The sequence below is a fragment of the Bos indicus genome, chromosome 16 (assembly GCF_029378745.1).
Source record: "Bos indicus isolate NIAB-ARS_2022 breed Sahiwal x Tharparkar chromosome 16, NIAB-ARS_B.indTharparkar_mat_pri_1.0, whole genome shotgun sequence".
NCBI classification, from domain to species: Eukaryota; Metazoa; Chordata; class Mammalia; order Artiodactyla; family Bovidae; genus Bos; species Bos indicus.
In genome coordinates this window covers 42,798,573-42,821,788 of record NC_091775.1, presented here as the reverse complement: position 1 = coordinate 42,821,788, position 23,216 = coordinate 42,798,573, and the positions used below count along the sequence as shown (strand labels likewise).

At 52.3% G+C, this 23,216-nt stretch overlaps 1 protein-coding gene across 1 annotated transcript; it reads left to right on the top strand.

The window, feature by feature from the left end:
- The first annotated feature begins 1,821 nt into the window (after nucleotides 1–1,821).
- DRAXIN (dorsal inhibitory axon guidance protein) lies at nucleotides 1,822–22,849 on the top strand. The gene is made up of 7 exons (XM_070767674.1): nucleotides 1,822–1,943; nucleotides 3,230–3,690; nucleotides 6,558–6,745; nucleotides 8,389–8,500; nucleotides 9,603–9,692; nucleotides 11,186–11,275; nucleotides 15,563–22,849. Exons 1-7 carry the CDS (start codon nucleotides 1,822–1,824, stop codon nucleotides 15,673–15,675), a joined length of 1,176 nt encoding a protein of 391 aa, XP_070623775.1. The 3' UTR covers nucleotides 15,676–22,849.
- Nucleotides 22,850–23,216: the final 367 nt, after the last annotated feature.

Sequence of the window (23,216 nt, the reverse complement as noted above, 5' to 3'; positions counted from 1 at the left end):
ATTCCATTCTGATCCATAGTTGTTGTTTAGTCTCTTAGCGTGTCCAACTCTTTGTGTCTCCATAGCTCGCCAGGCTCCTCTGTCCATGGGATTTCCCAGGCAGGAATATTGGAGTGGGTTGCCATTTCCTTCTCCAGGGGATCTTCCTGACCTAAGGGTCAAACCCGCATCTCCTGCATTGGCAGGTGGGTTCTTTACCACTGAGCCACCAGGGAAGCCCAAAGTTATAAGTGCCTATTATTTGCAGAGCCTTGTAAATGTGACAGGAACAGAGGGAAAAGGGGGACAGAACTTCCTGTCTAGTCGGGGGTCTGATTGGCCCAGCAGGAAATGATCTGGGCAGAGCTGTGTGGGATCCCTGAGGAGGGAACTGTATCTCAGTGGGGAACTAGAAAAGGCTTTCTGTCAGAGGGGACATTTGGGACAAGTCCCAGAGGACAGGAAGGATTTCCATAGAGTAGCATCAGCGAGAGTAGAGAGACAAGAAAGATGCGGGGTGGGGGTGTTCGAGGCCCAGGGAATAATCTCTATTGGCTGTGATGGGGAGGAAATAGAAGGCAGGGCTGCACAATTAGGTTGGGGCCATGTTACACAAGATCTTGAGTGCCAGGGTGAGGAGTCTGTGGTTAAATGGGAAGGGAATAGGGAGCCAGGGACAGTTGTAAGCAAGATCAGAGTAGTTTGGCAGCAGTATGGGCTATGGCCAGGGGCAGGATGGTACCAATAAAAGTCTGAGGAAGGGGATGGCCGGCATGCTGAAATCCTCCCTTTCCTGCTTCAGGTTGGCCCCATACATGATTTGTGGGGTGCAAAGCGGGCAGGGAACAAAGATGGCACTGAAGTTGGGGTTCCTGGGTACAGTGAACAGACCCATGGTCACCAGCAAGGGCTTGGTATCAGGACTTCATTGGGAGAGATGGCAAGTGTGGATGGGATTGTGATGCAGGAGGTTGTCTAAAGTTGGGGTGGGGCTGGGCTTCAGCTCCTGGCTCTGCAGGGGAGATGCTGTCCTCTGGGACTAGTGCCAGGGCTGGTCACCGAGCTCAGAGGCCAGTTCTGAGTCATTGATTGGTCTCATGTGTGTCCACAGGGACAGCAAGCTGCCCCTACACGACATGGGGCTGCTCACCCCTAACCAAGACTAATCTGGTCTCTTGCCTGCACTTTTTGGGTGACTCACCTTGCTTCTCTCTACCCTCAAGATGGAGGGATTCTACTCCCTGCTCAAGGCCCCAAAGGTTCCCTGTCGATGGAGGCGCTCTGTGGGTTTCTCCCAGGCTGTCCATGTGATGTCCCTGCAGGACAGAAGTGGGGGCTGGGTGGGGAACAGCATCCAACACAGACTCCACCTCCCTCAGTCACAGGGAGAGGAAGGTGGAGTCTGGTAAATGCAGCTTGGCATCTGCCTGAGGCTTGGAAATAGGGTTTGAAGTGTCCCCCGGAGCAGAACAATGCTTGACTGACAAGCCCCTCAAAGGGCCCCTCCTCCTCCCACCTGGCTGCCTCTGGAGTGCAGGCCCGCCTGAGCACCGGCCTCCAGGGCTCTCATTATGGAAAGGCTGGGGGTGAGGCTGGCAGGGCAGAGCCCAGGGAGGTGGAGGCCAGGGCCCGAGCCTCCCCGGGGACTAGGACATGCCAGGCGGGAATGAAGGGAAGAAAGGGAGGCCAGTGACCAGGCAAGGTGGGGGAGGAGCTGTTTCTCTCCCTCTGCTTCACCCCACCCCCCCGACTCCTCCCCAAGTGGGTCAGCCTGCCCTCCCTGCCCGCTTCAAGGGCCCCTCACTTGGGGTTAACTAACGGTGAACCTGGGGCAGGATGGCCATGGCGGAGGCTGCAGGAACTGACGGGGCTGGAGGGAGAGCTGCTGGCCAAGGTCCCCAGGCCATCAACCTTTCCTCAGCCTTGGGCAGTTATAAGGCCACAAATCACAAGGAGACGGTTGTGTAAGCACCTTTGCGAGCTTAATGGAATACGCAGGGGACCCAGGGAGGCTGTAAAAATTCAATCAGCCCAGCTAACCTGGTGCCCAACTCGCCTGGGACATGGTGAGGTTGGTGGGGTCAAGGGGAGAGGGGAGGACTGTGAGGGAGGGGAGGGGACATCCCCACTGTCCCCCAACCACACTTTTCCTGAGCCTTAACTCCAAGTTCTTCTGGAACATTCGGGAATGTTGACTCTTCCTCCAGTGCAAAGAGGGGAGCAGTGAGGTCCCATGAGATGCCCCAAGTTCCAGTGCAGAAGGACAGGCTGTCCCCAGGGGAGGTCAGAGGTAGTTCATCCCACCCTGCAGGGTCAGAGTCCAGCCTCCAAAGCGCCCCCCATCCCCCGGCCCCAGGAGGGACAGTGCCGGCCCTGTCAGAACCTGCCTGGAACTTGGAGGAAGAGAGAAAGCAAGGCTGGGCTGTCCGGGAACAGCACGTGGGGGCTCAGGGCACAGGCTTAGCAATGACTAAATGCCACTTACTCCATGTGACTCAGCCTCTCTGAGCCTTAATTTCCACTTCAGAAAATAATAGGCGCCACTTCAGAGAGTCAGCGAAAGGACCAAGCACGGAACACGATTCTTTCTTACAGCACGTGCTCAAATGCTTTTATTTCATTTGTTTGATTTTAGGCTTTGAGTCAAGTCTCTGGGACTATAAGCCTATTTCTGAGCTTGGAGGGACTCAGCTCATTCCTGGGAACTTAGCCCAAGGCAGAGGTTTGCACAGAAGAAAGGAATCTAGACTGGAACCTGGGTGTTTCTTAAAGAAACTATTGAAACCCAGGGATTCTCAGCTTCGGCACTGTGGTCTTTCTGGGCCGGGACAGTCCTGTGCATTGGAGGGTGTTTAGCAGCATCTCTGGCCTCCACCCAGTAAAGTCAGTAGTGCTAGTTTGGGCCACCTAAAATGTTTCCATATGTTGCCAAATGTCCCCTGGGTGGGGGGAAGATCAAAGTCCCCCTCCATCCCTGTTGAAACAGACGGGGCTATAACAGTGTAAGTTAGCGGGGGACGGCCCTGGTGGTCCAGTGGTTAAGATTGCATGCTTCCATTGCAGTGGGCATGGGTTCGATCCCTGGTTGGGAAACCAGGATCCCGTATGCCTTGTGGCATGGCTAACAGATAAATAAATAAAAATAAATGTAAGTAAGCAACTTATAAAAGAAGAGTGTGAATGAGAGGACTGTGGATGTGGAGGAGGAGGGCTGCAGAGCTGCCCCCTCATGGTCCTACTTTTCTTGCAGGAAGAAGCCCTCAGCTGAGCCCACCACCCACGCTGCCCCCATGCTGCTCCTCGCCCTCCTCCTGCTCCTGGAGCTGAGCCTGGCAGGCTCCCTGGGACCCGGAAGCTCTGCTCAGAACCTCCCGGAGAATCACATCGACCTCTCGGGACCAGCACTGTGGACACCTCAGGCCAGCCACCACCGTCGGCGGGGCCTGGGCAAGAAAGAGCGGGGCCCAGGCACACCTGGCTGGACCCAGGATGGGGCTGTGGTCACTGCCACCAGGCAGGCCTCCAGGCTCCCAGGGGCAGAGGGGCTGCTGCATGGGTCGAGTCCTGCAGGTCTGCTGCAGGACAAAGGTCTGCTCCGGGGGCTGACTCGGCCCTACCCCGAGAAAGAGACCCAGGCTCCAGGGTCAGAGAGGGTGAAGAAACGAGGCAGGGAGCACAAGAGACGGAAGGAGAGATTGAGGCTGCACAGAGGTAGCTGGAGGTCTGCGAGGGGGTGGGGCCCTACAATGGGGGGAGGGGGGCAGTGGGGGAAAGGGGTCAGACCCAAATGACCAAGGGGACGGACTTCAGGTGACGGACATGGAGGCTGGGGGTGGGGTCAATGGCAGGAGCTTCCTGGGAGGACAACTGGATGCCCCAAAGAGGGCAGATTGTGAACCCTCAGAGGAAGAGAGGGGTCTCACTAGATTCAGAGGGATCTGGTAAGAAGAGACGCTGTGAAAGGCCGGAGTCAGGGTGGAGCAGGGGAGGAAGAGAAGGATATGTAGCCATAGGAGCTCAGTCTTATCCATAGATCCTCCTGATTCAGGAAGTTCTACCTTGTGTCTGGCCTAAATCCATCCCATTGTAAGTCCTGAGCAGAGATGGGACAATTCAGTGCCTCCCAAGCACATCATTTAATCAGCGCTGAAACACAGAGCAGAGGCCAAGAGCTTAGACTCTGAAGCCAGATCTGCTCCAATTCAGATTCTGGCTCCATGACTTCCTGGCAAGTCACCTTTCTGTGCCTTGGTTTCTGCAAAATGAAGGCAAGACCCCCTCTTATCCTCACGGTAGACTCAGAGAAATCTTGCTATCCGGAGTACCTAAAACAGTGCCTGTCATTTGGCAGGGGCAGCAGCAGTGGTTGTTTCTATTCAGTAGTTAATTCTCAACTTTCTCTCAATGCTGAATCCACCCATGTCCTCTGACCTGGACATGGCTGACCCAAGGAGAGCGGTCACGTCCTTATTTCTCCTGCCTCTGCCCTGTTTGTTGATGGAGTTTCCTCCCCATCCTTATTTGTTGTTGTTCAGTCACTCAGTCGTGTCCGACTCTTTGTGACCCCATGGACTGCAGCATGCCAGGCTTCCCTGTCCTTCACTATCTCCCAGACTTCTCAAACTCATGTCCATTGAGCTAGTGATGCCATCCAACCATCTCATCTTCTGTCATCCCCTTCTCCTCTTGCTCTCAATTTTTCCCAGCATCAGGGTCTTTTCCAATGAGTCGGCTCTTTGCATCAGGTGGCCAAAGTATTGGAGCTTCAGCTTCAGCATCAGTCCTTCCAATGAATATTCAGGGTTGATTTCCTTCAGGATTGACTGGATTTGATCTCCTTGCTGTCCAAGAGACTCTCAAGAGTCCAACCTCCTTACCTTCCTTCACGTTCCCAAATGCCCTGTGAGCTACAGACTCCCCGGAACAACATGTTTCAGCATCTCCACCCAGCTGACCCCTCCCCAGTCTCCCCTGGCGAGAGTCCAGGCAGGTAGCCTCAGCTTCAAGTCTCTTTGTGTGACAAGACTGCCTTTAGGGGTGGGCCAAGAGCCGCAGGCATAGATGGGGACGGGGTTCTGCAGGAAGTGGGTGATGGAGGCTCAGCCCCCTTTTCTCCTGCAAACAATTGAGGCTTGTTTCCTTGCCAGGCCCACTGAAACCCCTCAGGTGGACAAAACACAGTCAGAAGAGGGGAGCCCAGCTTAGATTCTCAGCCTCCCACCCCCGGGGATCATGTGTCAGGTTGGTGTGAGGGTGGTGACATCCTTGATGTCAAACTGGAAGGCATACACCCTGCATGGACTCAGCCCAGCCCAGCTCCAGTCCCAGCTCCAGTGGACCAATGGGGCCCTCCCACAAGAGTGAGTGAGTGGAGGAGGGGACAGTGGGCATCTAGAGCTCAGGCTGGATTCATCTCAGAAGGGTGGGGTGGCCCCACCAATGGACCCAACCAACCTTAAAGTCAGCTCTTGTCTGAGAAAAAGAGGCAAGCATAAGCGTGGGCCCTCTAGCTTTTCTTGAAGCCTCCTGGCTCCTGTGTGCGTGTGTGTGTTAGTCACTCAGTCATGCCCTGCTCTTTGTGACCCCATGGACTGTAGCCCATCAGGCTTCTCTGTCCATGCAATTTTCCAGGCAAGAATCCTGGAATGGGTTGCCATTTTCTTCTCCAGGAAATCCTCCTGACCCAGGGATTGAACCCAGGTCTCCCGCATTGCAGGCAGACTCTACCGACTGAACCACCAGGGAAGCTGCTTCCTGACCACTTCCCAACCCTGCACTTTCCCCCTCACACTCATCCTACCCCATGCCTGTGTATCTTGGAAGGGCGGCATCAGTGGTTAAAAGTATTGATTCTGCATTAGATGGACCTGGGTTCAAATTCAGATTTCAATACTCGCTGGCTGTGCACCCTCAGGCAAGTCACCTAACCTCCTTGTGCTTTAGTTTCCTTCCCTGTAGATGAGACTGAAAGAGTACCTTCCTCCTACAGCTCCTGCAAAGGTTAGGTGAAATAATGCTTGTAAAGCAGGACCCAGCATGCAGCATGGTCCCAGCTGCAGCATGTGCTCAGCAAGCAGGGTCATCATCACCACGTAGGGAGTTCTCACTTCCCAGCCTTCTCAAAGGCCTCTCCCCTCTGCAATGCTTCTCAGCCTCATCACCTTACTCCCCTACTCAAACTTCACCTCCTCCAGGAAGCCGTCCATGGTTAATCCTACAAACTTCACCTCCTCCAGGAAACCTTCCATGGTTAATCTTACTGGTTTCCATTTGTTGCACTTACATCCCTGGCTGCACTCCATCAAGCTGGACTTGGACTTGCTGGAATGTTGTTTTAGAGGGAGAATCCCCAGCAACACTGCAAGTTCATCCTAGACATTCCCCCTTATCATGCCCCCAGCCTCCTGTTTCCAGCCCCCTCCCCAGGAGGGTGGGCAACGGGGATGCTGGTTGAGCCAATAACTTGTCCTATGGTTCCTGCTGCCCCCTAACTAGCAGCAAAAAATGCGGGTCCTGCTGTGGGCTGATAGGGGGTGATGAGCAGATAAAGTCGCTGTGTTCCCTGCTCCTTGTCTCAGGCCGAGCCTTGGTCAGAGGCCCCAGCTCCCTGATGAAGAAGGCGGAGCTCTCAGAAGACCAGTCCCCAGATGCTTTGATGGAGGAATCCTCCACCAGCCTGGCCCCCACCATACTCTACCTCACCACCTTTGAGGCACCTGCCACTGAAGAGTCCCTGATCCTGCCGGTCACATCCCTGTGGCCCCAGGTAAGGGGCTGGGAGGGTCCTTGGGATGACCTCATGCAAACCCTTCCTAGTACCTTTAGGGAGACTGAGGCACAGGGGCAGGAGGGAGTTGGTCCAGGCTCATGAGGCTGGTGGAAGCCGGTTCTCCTGATGCCCATCTAGCCCAGCTATGGCCAGCTGGCCCACTGTCCAGGGAGTGCTGCCACTGTCCAGGCAGTGGTCCAGGGGCTCATTCTATGGAATGCCAAGGAATCAAGTGCCAGCTCAGCACACTGGTCTCTGAACCTAGAAAAGTCAGGCTTTGGGGGAAGAATTTTGTACATCCCACAAAGGTCAGAGAATAACAATGTCTAAAACCATGTCCCCACAATCCAGAATTAACAAGCTTTAGTTAACACTTTGACGCATCTGCTTCAGACCTTTAAAAAGAGAGGGAGCAAGCAAGCAAATGTGGCAAACACACCAACCATTGGTGAGTCTATGGTAGTTTAGTCGCAAAGTCGTATCCAACTCTTTGCAACCCCACGGACTATAGTCCACCAGGGTCCTCCATCCATGGGATCTTCCAGGCAAGACTACTGGAGTGGGTTGCCATTTATTTCTCCAAGGGATCATCTCAACCCAGGGATGGAACCTAGGTCTCTTGCATTGCAGGTGAATTCTTTACCAAGTGAGCCACCAGGGAAAACCCCTTGGTGAGTCTAGACAAAGGGTATTTATTCTTGCAATTAACACAAAGTGTGTCATTGCACCTCTTCTGTGGCTTTGAACATTTTTTCAAAATAAAATCATTAAACATAACCAATAAAATAATATATGTAGAAGAAGTAAAACTTTTTTAGCAGGAGATCTTCCTTATTCTCTTTTTGGGTCTTGCACTCCCTTGAGATCCTGATAAACCATTTCCAACAAATCCACTGTTATCCATGCCATTGAAGGGCTCCCTGAAGCCCATCTGTTGAGAATCCAGCCCTATGGCATGCTTACATGCTCAATCACTTCAATCATGTCCCACTTTTTGTGACCCTATGGGCTGTAGCCTGCCAGGCTCCTCTGTCCATGGTGTTCTCCAGGCAAGAATACTGGAGTGGGTTGCCATGCCCTCCTCCAGGGGATCTTCCTGACCCAGGGATCGAACCCAGGTCTCCGTGGCTCTCATGACAGGCGAATTCTTTACCGCTGAGCCATTATTGCCCATGTTCTACTGTGCACAGATCCAGCCCCGAAACCACAAAGGGTGGGGCCGAGGGGGTCTAGAGTAGAACTGAGCTATGGGCATGGCCTCAACAGTGCCATGCCATGGAGAACTGAGGACATCTGTAGGGGAGAGAAGGGACAGGGGAGCCAGCAGCTGGGCTTCCTCCCCAGCGGACATGGCTGCCTCCCCAGCCCCAGCCCGCAGAGAGCCTGGGGACTGCAGCAGCTGCCTATAGGTGCTGTCCTGCCTGGGGGTGGCTGCTCTGAGAAGACACTGCCCAGGTAGCTGCTGGAGCCCAAGTCCTGGAGGCCATCTCGAATTCCCCAGGCTGAGATTGCAGGCTGTCCAACACGCCATGAGCTGGCCTAGGAGGAGCCCCTCCTTTGCCCTCTGATCCTGGGACCCCACATTTCTTCTTCCACCTTTTGGGATCTTCAGGCTCCCTCTTCTCCACCCTCCTCTGCAGGCTCACCCCAGGCCTGACGGGGAGGTGATGCCCACACTGGACATGGCTTTGTTCGACTGGACTGACTATGAAGACTTAAAGCCTGAGGTCTGGCCATCCACAAGGAAGAAAGGTACGTCTGCCCACCCCTCCATGCCCCTGCTGGGCTCTTCCCCTCCCCCACCATGCCATGGGATAGGGGCCTGGTTACCCCAGCCTGACCTACAGATGTCCAAGTTGGGGAGAGGGGCATGGAGCCTATAAGGGAACAGATACCTGAAATAGACATGTTGCTTTCAAGTGCTCATCACACACCAGACGGATTCCAACTAGCTACTCCTTTAACCTGAAGAAAAAACAAAACAAAACAGGTCTGTTCTGCTGTTGATCCCCTCTGCCTTTTTTAAAAGTATTTAAAATTTTTGTTTGTATTTATTTATTTTGGCTGAGTCTTTGCTGCTGCTGGGCTCTTCTCTAGTTGCAGAGAGCGGGGGCTACTCGCTAGTTGAGTTGAGGGGCAGGGACTGCTCACTGCGGTGGCTTCTCTTGTTGGGGAGCACCGGCTCTAGGGCAGGTGGGCTCCAGTAGATGTGGCTCCCCAGGCTCTAGAGCACAGGCTCAGGAGTTGTAGCACACCAGTTTAGCTGCTCCGAGGCATGTGGGATCTTCCTCACCAGGGGATTGAATCCATGTCTCCTACTTTGGTAGGTGGATTCTTTACCACTGAACCACGAGGGAGTGTGTGTTAGTAGCTTAGTCGTGTCTGACTCTTTGGGACCCCATGACCCTCCAGACTCCTCCGTCCAAGGAATTCTCTAGGCAAGAATACTGGAGTTTGTTGCCATTCTCTTCTCCAGGGGATCTTCCTGATCTAGGTATCGAACCCAGGCCTCCTTCATTGTAGGCAGATTCTTTACCATCTGAGCTACCAGAGAACCACCAGGGAAGTCCCCCCTTTTTTTTGTCCACTCCATGTGGCATATGGGATCCTAGTTCCTCAACCAGGGATAGAACCCGTGCCCCTTGCATTAGGAGCACAGAGTCTTAACCAGTGGACTGCCAGGGAAGTCCCCTGATCCCATTTTAGAGAAGATAAAACTAAGGCAGAGAGGCTTCATGTCTTACCCAAGCCACACTGTGGAAGTGGTGGTGTGAGCACTCTGACCCTGGCATCCAGTGCTTAATCTCTGCTCTGATGAGCCTCAGCCTCTAACCACAGGTCCTGTTTTCCCCAGAGAAACACCGCGGCAAACTCTCCAGTGATGGGAACGAAACATCGCCGGCTAAAGGGGAGCCCTGTGACCATCACCAGGACTGCCTGCCAGGTACCGAACCAGCATCGTGTTCCAGGCAGTAGACAGGGCACTGGGGGAACCGTTGTGGGGGGTGGGAGTGGGTGGGTCTTCCCAGACACCTGAGAAGGATCCTTTAGGGGTAGTAAATAATAACAACCACTTTGATGAGAGTTGCTGCCATACTTTATTCTATTTCATCCTCACAGCAACCCAGACAGAGAGGGACCCTGTCATTCCCAATTTTCAGGCAAGGAAATTGAGGCTCAGAGAGGCCAAGTGTTTCAGCTGTGATCACAGAACTCGGAAGTGGCTCAAACCTGAGTCTGCTGGTTCTAACCACTGCCCCACACTGCTTCAATTCAGGATGACCCTTCTCCCGACTTCTCCCTAACGTCTTGTCGGGCTTCATTCTGTCCTCATCCTGTTGTGACACTGCTGGGCTCCTGTGGGTGCTTTGATAACATCCTGACCTGTTCAGCAGCTAAGCCCATCAAGACAGTCTGAGAACAGGGACCTGGGGTTTGGATGGATGGTCTAAACCGCTAGCCCTCGACTGGGTCACTCAGGACTTCTGGGAAGCCGAAACCGAGATGGAGTTAGAAGGCCAGGAGGTTTCTGGGGATGGTGGGGGATAAGGCCTGTGAACAATGAAAGCGGGAGGAAGGAGGAATGGACAGGAGTCTGATACAATCTCAGCCAGCCCAATGGGCAGCTCCAGAACAAAGACTCCCTGTTAGAAGAGGCCCCCACTGTGCAGAAATAGCCAGGCCCTGGCAGCCAGTCACTGCCTGGGATGTTCTGCTCAGGCCCAGTGTGACATCATCAGCCCAGGAGGCTCCTGCAGGTGTTAACAGCGGGGGCTGGTGGCTAACCGCTCTCTTGGCCAGTGGATTGCAAGGGCAGAGACTCGAGTGGCACACCTTGGCTCCTGTTAATTCAGTAACCAGAATATTCTACAAAACAGCAACCAAACCATTTGGCATTGTGTAAGCCAGACCACCAGCTCCCTGACAAGCTGTTTCCCTTCCAAATGGTTTTTCCACCCAGAGCAGGAAGAAAAGGCTCAAGTTTGGGCCAACTGGACAGCGGCTCTGAGAGCTGGCTCTGTGGTGGGCGAGGTCATGCCTGGGGCTGTGTCTCAGGGGCTTCTGTTTCCCCATCTGTCAAAAGAGGACGTTGGCGTCCATGATCCCTGCAGCCCCTCCCAGCTCCACACTGACTCCACACCTGGCGGCCCCCTAGCCTTTCCACCCAGTGGGGAATCAACAGTGCCTTTCCTCCTCCCATGATCAATCAATTGCCCATCTGGGGCGTCTACGGTCTCAGCCGCCCGCCCTCTGGGGACCTCAGCCAGGACATCCGTTGGTGGTTCCGGCTGGGAGGCTTGTGCAACATATGGTCCACCCAGCCAGGGGCAGCCCCGCCATGGAGATGATGGATCTCCTGTCCAGCGGGAGCGTGTATGGGGCGGCAGGGGGGGTCTGCTCGGCACGGCTGACCGCGTGTGCTTGCCATGTGGGCAGGGACCTGCTGCGACCTCCGGGAGCATCTCTGCACGCCCCACAACCGAGGCCTGAACAACAAATGCTTTGACGACTGCATGTGCGTGGAAGGTGAGGCCAGATGCCGGGGGCTCCCTCGGCACCGAGAACCTTACCACCTCCCATTCTCCTCGAGGCAGGGGTGGGCAGAGAAGGAGGTGAAAGAATCCCTGGGGAACTGAAGACACCAGCAGGAACAGCTTTGCTCGGTGCTTTCCCAATCTGTGAATTCATTTAGTCTCCATTGCTGGCATCGCTGCTCAGATTTGCTTTTCTCACTTCCTGAAATACAAGCTGGTATGATCTCCCATGATCTGGAGACGGGAGAAGGGAGGAGAGAGAAGCGTATCTTTTAAAAGAAGATCAAACCTGAGAAGGCTGGTGCTTTCACACCAGAATTCTATTCCAGGGGAGACATTCCAAGTGTGATAACAAGGGGTGGGGAGTGAATTTCCCAGCACTTTCCCAAGGAAGGAGGCTCTTACCCAGCTGGCTCCCTCTTTACCTCCTCTGAGCCCCCACCTGGAACAGTGTGTGCCCTTCTGCCCCGGTGTGCCTCGATGAACCCAGCTCTGTGCTAAGCACTCTACCTGTTAGCTCCTCAATCCTCACAACCATCTCAGAAGGGAGCTATCATTCTCCCCATTTCACACAAAAGTAAACTGAGGCACAGAAAGGTTAAGTCACTTGCACAAACCTATGTAGCTAGAAAAGTGGGGGAAATGTTTTAAATTGTGTATTCTGAAAATTTTCAAATACATTATTAAAGTCATCGGAATAGTATAAAGAACTCCCATTTCCTATCATCTAGTTTCAGTAATTCTCACTCGCGGCCAATCTGTGCTGTCCCCACCCCCTCCAGTTCCCCCACTGCAATAGGATTTTTTTTGGGGGGGCAATAGGATTTTGAAGCAACTCCTAAGAATTTAGGTATTTTACCTGTGAATATTTCCATATATACATCTAAGAGATAAGTATTCTTTTAAAACCAAAATACCGAAAATGCACAATAATTACTGGATGTCATCCCACCTCCAAGGTTCACTTCTCTGGGGGTGAGGGGTTTGACCTTTGTCCCTTTGTGAACCGTCCTGAGGTACACGCCCTATTTTTGCTCACATTAGCCTCAAAAGTTATCTCCTGTGAAAGCAATAAAGCTGCTTCAGTCCAATTATTCATTTGTCCAGTTGGTCAAGACATATTTCCGGAGTGCCTACTATGCACCAAGTTCTGATCAAGACATTGGGGATTCAGGGGTGAAGAGAACCAACAAGTTCTCCACCCATGGATTCCATTCTAATGAGATGAGTGACAGTTAGCAAATAACTGGGCTTCCCTAGTAGCTCAGATGGTAAAGCATACACCTGCAATGCAGGAGACCCTGGTTCAATGCCTGGCTTGGGAAGATCCCCTGGAGAAAAGGAAATGGCAACCCCCTCCAGTATACTTGCCTAGAAAATTCTTTGGACAGAGGAGCGTGTCAGCCTACAGTCCATGGGACTGTACTCTACAGTCTCAAAGAATCAGACACAACTGAGCGACTAACACACACACACACACAAGCAAATATTTAGATGTCTGTAAAAAGGAGTAGAACTGTAAAGACAGTAATTCAGGCTGGCCTGGGAATTATTTTAGAAAGGATGGACAGGAGCGGACAGCAGAACTAGCCACCTGAAGATGAGAAGTGGGGTGGGAAGGGAGAGTCCCAGACAAGCAGCAGGGCAAAGGCAAGGACCTCAGACAGGAGCAAGGCTGGCATGTTCGAGTGCGCCTGGCACACAGCAGCCACACAGTGGCACAAGAGGAGATGGGAGAAGCTGGGGGGTAGGATCAGGACTTCATTTACATTGTCATGGGAAGATGTCGGCAGCTTTTTTTTTTTTTTCTTTTTTTTAGTATTTATTATTTGGCTGCGTCGGGTCTTAGTTGCTCCGCCACAGGTGGGATCCTTGTTTGCCCACCAGGGATCGAACCCATGTCTCCTGTATTGCAGGCGGATTCTTAACCTCTGGACCATCAGGGAAGTCTCTCAGCAGGTTTTAAGAAAGGGAATGACCTGGTCTGACTTTTGAGTATATCATCTCACTCTGGCTGCAGGACTGTGCAGGGCAGGACTGGAGATGCAGGGACGAGCTAGGAGGTGAGGGGATGGAGGCCGGCAGGGGTGGAGATGCTGAGAAGCCGCCTTCTGTTGCCTGTGTGCAAGGTGGGGGCTCATTTGTCGAAGGAGGAGACTGAAGTGCATAGCAGGCTGGAAGGCACTCCAGTCCAGGGAGCCTGGAATTAGCACCAGGACCTCCAGGTCCAGCCTGCCCAGGTGAGCAGGATGCGGCCCTACTGCTGCACATGCCCAGCTGGTGCCCTGCTGGATGCTCAGTGGGCAGCCCTCTGCCAGGGAAACCATGCTTCCTTCCTCCCCTGGGCCTCAGTTAGGAGGGGGCAGCGTTTCAGGCCTTCAAAAGATAACTGTGCAGTCAAAGCCCCATCTGCTCATTTCTCTGGTCCCTCCCATCCTGGTCAGTCCCGCCAAAACTCTCATTTCCTCCCTGGAGACTCAGACTCTGGGAAAAAAAAAAAAAAAAGAAATTGAGTGGAAATGACAGCTCCTTAAAGATGGTTCTGGAAGAGATTGTCGCCCAGATGCTACAGCAGAGGGATCCAAGTGATGCCAGGAACCCTCATGAGGACCAAGAGTCCTGAGGTACTTCTGAGAAATTCTGAAATGTTGGATTCATGTCCCAGAGCTGAAGTCCAGCAGTCTAGGCCAGCCTGGAGGGTTCCAGAAGGGCTTCTATGGCTACCATCCACTCCTATTCATGATCCCCTGCCCCTCCCAAGTGTCACTCGTGTGGCCACAGATCTGAAGGCTCAGTGATCCATGTGTTGGTTCTAGACCCCTAAGCACAAACTTCACAGCAATTTCTGTATTCTCTTGACAGTGACATAAGCAGATCTTAAACTGGTGATGGCCCCTCTCCCTGTGGCCACTCCTAACCGGAAATGTAGAGATTGCTCTGACCACACTGACCTCTCCTTCCCTAACCCCCTACCCCGAATCAGGAGGATATGGCCTTTTTTTTTTTTTTGGCTGCATTGATGTCTTAGTTGCAGCACCCATGATCTTCATTGCGGCATATGGACTGTCTAATTGTGGCTCTTAGACTCAGTAGTTGTGTCGAGAGCTTAGTTGCTCCATGGCATGTGGAATCTTAGTTCCCCAATCAGGGATCAAACCCACATCCCTTGAACTGCAAGGTGAATTCTTAACCACTGGACCACCAGGGAAGTCCCGTGAGGATGTGGCCTGAAATGAAAAACCTGCCTACCCATGTATGCCAGGGGATGTCTATCATGGGCCATGAGTTAGCCCCAGCAGGAACCCCTCCCACTGGTGAGCCAAGAGGGCCACGCCTACTCTAATTAAGGTGGTCAGGGAGGGTCCCTTTGAGAAGGGACTGTGAAGGAGCAGCTATGCCAAGAGCTTCAGGAAGGGATTTCTGGCTGTGAGAACAGCAAAGGCCCTGAGGCTGGAAATGGTGGGGTGTATGAGGAAAAGTGCTAAGACTAGGTGTGGCTGGAGTTAGAGTGAGGAGGAGTGGGAGGTAAAGAGAGCCGACTGGGGGCAGGGCAGGTCCCAGAGAGTCCTGCAAGCCAGGGGAAGCAGTTTAGATCTCCTTTGGAGTGCAGTGGGAGCCACGGGAGGTTTTATAGGGAAGGGCAGAATCTGAATCTCTTTTATTTATTATTATTATTATTTGCTGTGCTGCATGGCATGTGGGATCTTAGTTCCCTGACCAGGGATCAAACCCAAGCTCCCTGCATTGGGAACACAGAATCTTTACCATTGCACTACCAGGGAAGCCCTGCATTCCTTTTAAAAATAATTTTAATAGACTATTTTTAAAGTCGTTTTAGGTTTACAGGAAGATTAGACAGAAAATACAGCAGTCTCATATGCCTCCCCCAGCAGTTTCCCCTGTTATCTCACATTAGTGTGGTGCACTTTCTAAGATTGGTGAGCCAATAGTGGTACATTCTTAAGTCCACAATTACATTAGTGTACACTCTTTGTGTTGCACATTCCTTGGGTTTTGACAAAGACTAGACATGTACCCAGCATTATAGATAGTATCGCACAAAATAGTTTCCTGGTCCTAAATATCTCCTGTGCTCCATCTGTTCACTCTTCTCCGTCTGTGATTCTCTTTTTTAAACCCATTCAGGCTGCTGTGCGGGAGATGGATTGGTTGTAGGGCAGAAAAAAGGAAGGCAGTGATAGTGAAACGGTGCGAGGCCGGGCGGGGGCGGGGAACTGGCTGGTCTCACGTCTGACCCCCCTTGCCTCTCTTCACTCAGGGCTGCGCTGCTACGCCAAATTCCACCGGAACCGCAGGGTCACCCGGAGAAAGGGGCGCTGCGTGGAGCCCGAAACGGCCAACGGCGACCAGGGGTCTTTCATCAACGTCTAGCTGCCCGCGCGCGGCGCCTCCGCACGGGCCTGGGGACTGAGCTCCGGAAGTCTGGAGAAGCCGGGCAGTCTGTTTATAACTAGCGGTGGCAGATCAAATGCGGGACCAGCTGACTGAGGCTGCAGGCTCAGATCCAGGACGCTCCGTCCCGAGCACTGGACGAACTGCCCCTCCCCAGGAGCCGAGCAGCAGCACACCTGCACCATCCCCAGGGCGGACGGGAGACCCACACTGCCTGGCGCATCCCGGTGTCCGTATTCTCCTCGTTGGCAATGTCGAGAGTGCCCTCTATCGTCCGACAGCAGCACTGCAACGGTTTCAAGTTTCCAAAGGAAGAGGCTTTTGAGCTGGAAAAGAATGGAAACTTCTGGAGAGACTGGGGAACCAAAAGGCGGGAGATGAATACCGAAGCACCTCCTATGTACCAGGCACTGTGCTAAACGCGGGCCATACGTTATCTCGTTTATCACATGACCTTTTAAAGTAGGCATAATCACCATTTTACAAGTGAGGAAACTGAGGCAGGCTTAAATGATCTTGTCCAGGGTCCCAGGTCAATGCTCTTCAAACCTTCACCTTGTGTAGGAATCCCCACGGATCTGGTTAAAATGCAGATTCCAATTCAGTCGATTCTGCATTTCTAACAAGGTTCAGGGATTGCTGATGCTCCTGGTGACCGGGGACCCCACTGAAAGCACCAGGTCCCAGGGAGTCAGGAGTGGAGCCGGCATCTGAACCTGGGTCTGCCCAGCTCCAAGGTTCACATCCTTGCTCTTCCACAACCAAGGACTCATTCCAAGTTCTCCACGGCTTTTGGTGAGAGACACGTGTTCCCTGGTGGTTCCTTTTGCTGTGGTGAAGGCTGGAATAACAGACAATTCTCTTCCTTCTCTGGACAAAAGTGTATCGTTTAAAAGAAAAAGAAAAAAGAAAATGTGCATTAAGCACCTGCTTGCTTACAAGGCAGGATTTGGGCAGATTGGCGAACTGGTGTTCTGAGACCGGAAGTGTTTAAGGGAAACGGTAAAGCTGTTCCTTATGTCTATGGCCCTGCTCACCCCATCCTGGGATGTGTACTTTGGAGGGGCCTGAAAGCTGCCACCCCAGGAGTTCTTTGGCTTTTGGAGTTCATGACCTTTGAGAATCTAATGCAAGCATGGACTCAAAAACACACATTGCCAGTTGGCACCCACTTTGTATACGTCTTAGTGGTTCTAGGTCCCCCAGAGACCATCCCAGGTCTATAGGTCTACACTTCTTCAACAGTCTACTGAGGAGTTGGGGACATCTAACTGCATCCATCACAGACCAGACCCATGATGCCCACCTAAACACCTTTCTGAGCTGATGTGACTCTATAGTGGCCACCTCAGGAGAGTCACTTAAATCCCTCCACCTGGCATCTCACTCCTGATCAACCCTCAGGTCCAAGGCAAACAAGGTTGCAAACCTTCCCTCTCCAGGTGCCTCGCTGGCCTGGACCGCAGCCGGAAGGACCACACCCACAGGATGCCAAGGCTGTTTACTCCATTGGGAAAATCAGTTGGGGTCAGGGGTATGGCACCGAGGAAGGCAAACAGATCTAGAAGAAACCAAATACACCGGCTCTTTTCTCCTTATTCAAGTTCAGAGGCATGGGAATCTTAGGGAGGGGAGGACCGCAAGAGATCAAAGCCGGCTATTTGAAAATTGAATCCACCTGCAGTCTTGTCTGTTTGAGACCAGACAAGGCCAGTGCTGTGTGCCTCATACGGGGTGGCCGATTTGAGGTCATGATAGAACCCTAGCAGGGGTGGCTGCAGGCAGAGAACCCACAATTGCTTTTGTCTGGTGGTGGTGGGGAGGTGTGTGGTGGGCAGTGGTAAGGGTGGCCCTGGCCATCAATGATGGAAACACAGAAAATTAGGACAAAGCTGGAAGGCTCAGTGGAGCTATCAGTGCCTACCAAGGGAGCTCCATGGCTAGAAATTCAGGGCCTATGGCTTTGCCCTAGCTACTTCCATTTTGCATTTGCAAAGGCAAAGTAAGTGGAATTCTCTTAACTCCAGAGTTAGGGGTCCCAAGGCCCTCTCTGTGTTTAACAAACCTCTCTGCCAGAAGTTCTTCCTTAGGTCTGCCTTAAATTTCTTTTGCTGGTGCATAAGCCAATATCCTTGAATCCAGGGTTCAACAAACTTATCATAAAGGGCCAGATAAATATTAATATTATAGGCTGTGTTCCAATGAAGCTATTTATGAACCTAGAATTTCAGATAATATCACTTGTCACAGATGGTTATTCTTTTGATTTTCATTTTAAAATGTGAAAACCTCTTCACTTGCAGACTACACAGAAACATGCAGTGGGTTGTACTTGGACCCCAGGCCATGGTTTGCCAATCTCTGCTTTAATCTGCTGGTCTCAGCCTTGGCTGCACATTAGGACAGTTTGGGGAACTTTCAAAGGTGCCTGAGCCCACCTGCGAAGATTCTGGTTTAATCGCTCTGGGTTGTGTCTGGGCATTGTACTTTTGCAAGGCATCCGGGTGGCTCTAACGTGTCACCCGAGCCTGGGTCTGGGACCCCTGCCCTCATCCTCCTATGGGAGTGTAGCTGCTGACAAATGGCTTGCTCCACCACTCACTACTTTGGTGACCCTGGGAGACTTCATTAAGGTCTCTGTGCCTGGATTTCTTTATCTGTAAAATGGGGCTAATCATTCTTCCTTCATAGGGGTGTAGTGAGATGTAAATACAAAATCCTAGCAACATGCTTGCTACAGTGCCTGGCACATAAAAAGCCCTCAGTTAATTTATTTTCTAGGATGATTTTAGCAGCTGTTCTGTTTTTTGGCAGTGATCCATCATGTACTCAGAAATCAGTTCAAAGTCACCATTCAGGATCTTTCCTCAAAGCATGTTCCCTGGAACACTGTGAGATGCTCCCTTAGGAAAGAGGGGATGGGGTTCTGTGGTCAAAGAGGTTTGGAAAACTGTTCTGGACTCAGCCCGAAGCAACATGTACAGTTTCTGTCCACTAAGGCAGAGCTGTGGATGTCAGTGGCTGTGCAACAACAGGATCAGGAGTTTCTAAATATATCCCCCTCCTCACCCTGAGGCTGGGAAGAGCTGAGCAGGAGGCCACGTGGAAACCAATAGCTACTGGGATGGTCACCTGTGCCCCCTGCATTCCTCCTGAGGGAGCTTTCCAGCCATTCCCCAGAGATACTCACTGTTCCCACGGGGCTGCCTTTCCGTGACTTGTCTGGTGATGCCAAGAGTGGCTCCTGAGCCTGCCAGAGATGGGCGAAGGGTCAGAGGACACGAGAACCATGCCACATGGGAATGTGACAGCTTCACCTGCCCCTTGAGGAGTCACCGAGCCATACATCATGTCCTGAAGCCAAGACCCCTTCCACCACCTAGAAGCTACAGGTGGAGCCTTTGTTGCTAAGTCACTCAATCGTGTCTGACTCTTTGGCACCCCATGGACTACAGCACACCAGGCTTCCCTGTCCTTCACCATCGCCTGGAGTTTGCTCAGATTCATGTCCGTTGAGTTGGTGATGCCATCCATCTTGTCCCCTTCTCCTCCTGCCTTCAATCTTTTCCAGCATCAGGGTCTGCCTCTTCAAGCCATATTCAACACATCCAATATGATCTGATGTCAAGATGACGGGCGTCAGCTTCCTGGAAGGGATCCGCTTTGCAGCTGGAGAGACATCTATGTAACCTGCAAGGAACATGTTTATAAAACAACAGAACAGCAAGAAAAAATGGGTGCTGGGAGAGACAGCAGGAGAGGCCAACTATTTAGGCTCCTCACTGGGGCTTGCATGCAGTTGACAGGGACACCATGACCTTCATGATGATCTTCACTCCTATGGGAGATGGGAGGGCATGTGCTGGGGAGGGCATGGTAGGACTTGCCAATCTGAAGAACCAGGGGCTTCCATCACAGGGAGTATATTTACTGAATCCTAAATCAGGATGGTGGTCTGGTGGAGGATAAGCAGCCTCTTCTAGATGCAAAAGGCTTTCTGGTCCCTCCGTCTTTTTTTTGTTATTGTTGGGACAAGGAATAGCGACTTTATTCGGAAAGCCAGCCAACCCCATCTTGCCTGAATTAGAATTCAGGCTTCTTTTATATTTAAAGGAGAAACTCAAACACTTTCTGGTTCCCATCAGCCTTCATCTCTTCCTCCCTGCAGTCAATCATTCACAGGTGGACCTGATCAGGATGTTCCTTGTGTGCTAAACAAAGATATTTTAGCTTAATGCTCATTATCTGGGAAGCAGGGTTCCCAGTAATGGGCCATTATGTGTAATTTAAGTTTATAGGCAATGTCCCTGTAGTGATTAATTTGTAATAGGATACAAAAGGTCTTCCCTGTCACAATTCCCACTGTCAATGTCCGTTCCACAGTCTTGTGGGGGAAAGACCTGGGAACTTGGCAGAGATGCGGGATCCCGGCCCCACTGGGACCTACCTGCTGAATCAGTATCTCTAGGGGTGGGTTTTCACAAGTTCTCCAGGCTGTCCTAGTGCACAGTAAAGGTTCAGAGACACAGTAGATGCAGAGGGGGAGACAGGATGGTCAGACGGCCAGGGACATTTGGATGATTCGGAGGCATTTGCATATGGGTGTGAGGGTGACCAATCTGAGATCCACTTTGCCTGGTTAACAACCAGAGTGACCAACTTGCAGGCTCCAAGGCCCTGCCTCCTGGGCTGGAACTGGCCTTTATTTTTAGAGGAAATGAAGGGGAGCATCTGAGCCTGGGGCCTCAGTCGTTGGGTTTTCTGGCTTTTGGGCACTTCCCTGGGGGACTGTGGTTCCTGTTTATAAAGTATGGGGGCAACAGGGAAACGGGGAGGTGCTACATCCTCGAGTCCCATGATGGCGTGTTGCATGCACTCTCTTGAGCTGTAAATAAAGAGATGATGGTTAATAAGCTTCCCTGTTGTCTCTCTCTGCCCCTCCAGATGGTCTGTCTTGCAGACAGGGAACACTGTCAGGGTGTTTCGGGGGAACTCAGCCTGGTATTTCTCCAGCTACTTATTCATTCACTCTGCACCGTGGATTAAGCATTTGCTCTGAGCTAAGCAGAAGAGAGTGGCAGAGGATGAGATGGTTGGAAAGCATCACCTATTCAATGGACATGAACTTGGGAGAACTCCGGGAGACAGTGAGGGACAGGGAGGCCTGGCGTGCTGCAGTCCATGGGGTCGCAAAGAGTCTGACATGACTTAGCGACTACACAACAACAAAGCGTACACAGGCAGGTAGGGTCTCAGCCCTCACCTGGACTGCATCCTGGTCCTTTAACCAGACCATTGTCGGGGGGACATTTCATATCTTTATCTTCTCCCACTTTAGGGTTGGGGCAGCTAAGGTCCCAAAGAGATTACAAGGCTGGCCATATACAAGGCTGGCAGGCACATTGCAGGCAGAGAGTGCTGAGAAAAGCAGGTACCCGCTTGGGCAGAATGAGGAAAACAAAGCACCGCCACCTAAGACCAGGCCTGGGCAGGCTCAGATGCCGTCTTGGGAAAGGGCGTGAACTGGCTGAGGGTGGACTGTCTTAGCACCAGGAAGGACATCTGTTATCTCAGTGGCAGCTCCAGCCAGCACCACCCAGCTGTGCAGACCAGACCCCCTCCAAGCCCAGCCGATCACAGCAAGGCTATGTTATGGCTCTCAGTGGCTCTGTGTCCTAAAGCCAAGGGAGGGTCCAGACCCCCCTGGGAGCCAGAGTAACCACAGATGTGGGAAGCTCCTAAAGGCCTAGGGTCCTGGGCTTTCCCTGCCCAGGCACCACTGAGGGACTGGCTCCTGCAGCCTGGACAGGGAAAGCCCCCTAACCCAGGGTTTCTATAACACAGGCCTGGGGTGCCAGTGTCAGGATCCTATGAGGGGCAGACCCACAGTTCTGAGCCTACCCAGGCCCCTGACTCAATCTCTAGGGGTGGGCTTGGGAATCTGCATGTTGATAAGTAACCCCTCACCCCACCCCCAGTCCTGAGAACTACTGCACCAAACCTTCCTGAGAACTCACGTTCTTCCCTGCTAAGGCCCCAGGTAGCTAGCAAACCTCCCACTGAGGGTGGATCCCAGGAATCAAGCCCAGGAGGTCCCCCTTCATATAAGCAACTGCTCAACTCAGCCATTGTAGTGCAAAAGGCTACAGAGACAACACAGAAATGAGCACAAATGCATGAACATGGTTGTGTTCCAATAAAACTTTATTGACACCAAAGGGCAGCAGGCTGGATCTGCCCTTGGTCTGTAGTTTGCCAGGCTCTAGTTGTTACTGCTGACCCCGGGGTCAATGGTTATAGAAAGGCATGCTGGGCTTCTAAAATCTCCCTTTGTTGTGGAATGTCAACTCAAACCCATTTCTGCTAAGGAGGGTCTGAGCAGTCTGAAGTGAAGGGTCAATACCAGTTGAACCTGAGGCCATGGGGACTTCGATGCTCTGTGCTGGCAGCATGCATGCAGCCCTCAGCGGATCAGGTGGCTGGATTGGCAGTGTCTCAGGGTTCTCCAGAGAAACAGAACCAACTGAGCATTTGTATTTATGTATCTTTAAGTGTCTACGTGTTTACTTCTTCTTTATATGCGTATTTATATAAAGAGATTTAAGGAATTGGTCTACACTATTGTAGGAGTCATCAAGTCTGAAATTTGCTGGGCCAGCCAGCAGGTGGGAAACTCAGGCTGGGCTCAGTGTTACAGGCTTGAGGCCATGTTTCTTGTTCCCCAAGACCTCAGTTTTTGCTCTCAAGGCCTTCACCTGATCAGGTGAGGCGCACCCACATTCCTGCAGGTCATCTCCTTTATATGAAGTCAGCTGCTTGTTGATGTTGACCATATCTGCAAAATGCCTTCACAGCAGCACCTGGAGCAGTGTGTGATTAAATCTTTGGGTACAACAGCCTGGCCAAGTTAATACAAAAATATAATCACAGGGGCGGAGGCGGGGGGAGCTCCTGGAGCTGGGCTCCCGCACTCCAGATCCAGATCACAACACTTGGGTGTGTGGTAGAATTGTCTATGATGTGTCGTGAAGCTCTGGGCCTCCTTGCTCCATTTGCCATCAGGTGGCAGCAGCAGCGGTTACCACCTGTTATGTATGTGGGCATGGGTGCTTTGGTGTGCCCAGAGGAGTGTCTGGACCTGAAATTCCACTTGGGGTAGATAGGGTGCAAGGGTGCTGTCAGTGGACCATGTAGGCAAGTGGCTAACAGGGGTGCCCCTTCCTTTCATCGCACCCCCACCCCCAGTGCTGTATCCTGAAACCCACCTGTTTGTGCTGGGAGGCCAGCCTCAGGACAACTGGGCTCCTTCCACACTGGTGCTTGGTCAGTGCGGGGGCTGGGTAGTCAATTCTGCACATTGTGGTCCCAAAATGTCCCACTGTGTTCCCACCCTTGACCTTGCGTCAGCTCCCCGCACATGGTGAAATCCAGGGTTAGCGAAGAAACGCATTCATCTGAACGCTACCCTGAGCTCTGTTTACTGAGCTGACTCCACTGCACGAGGCACATACCCTCTGGTG

Excerpts from the sequence above, each read along its gene's own strand:
- DRAXIN (XM_070767674.1), top strand. The coding sequence starts at position 1,822 with ATGGCGGAGGCTGCAGGAACTGACGGGGCTGGAGGGAGAGCTGCTGGC. Across the intron at positions 8,501-9,602 it reads GCCATCCACAAGGAAGAAAG|AGAAACACCGCGGCAAACTC; the intron begins GTACGTCTGCCC and ends TGTTTTCCCCAG. Across the intron at positions 11,276-15,562 it reads CGACTGCATGTGCGTGGAAG|GGCTGCGCTGCTACGCCAAA; the intron begins GTGAGGCCAGAT and ends CTCTTCACTCAG.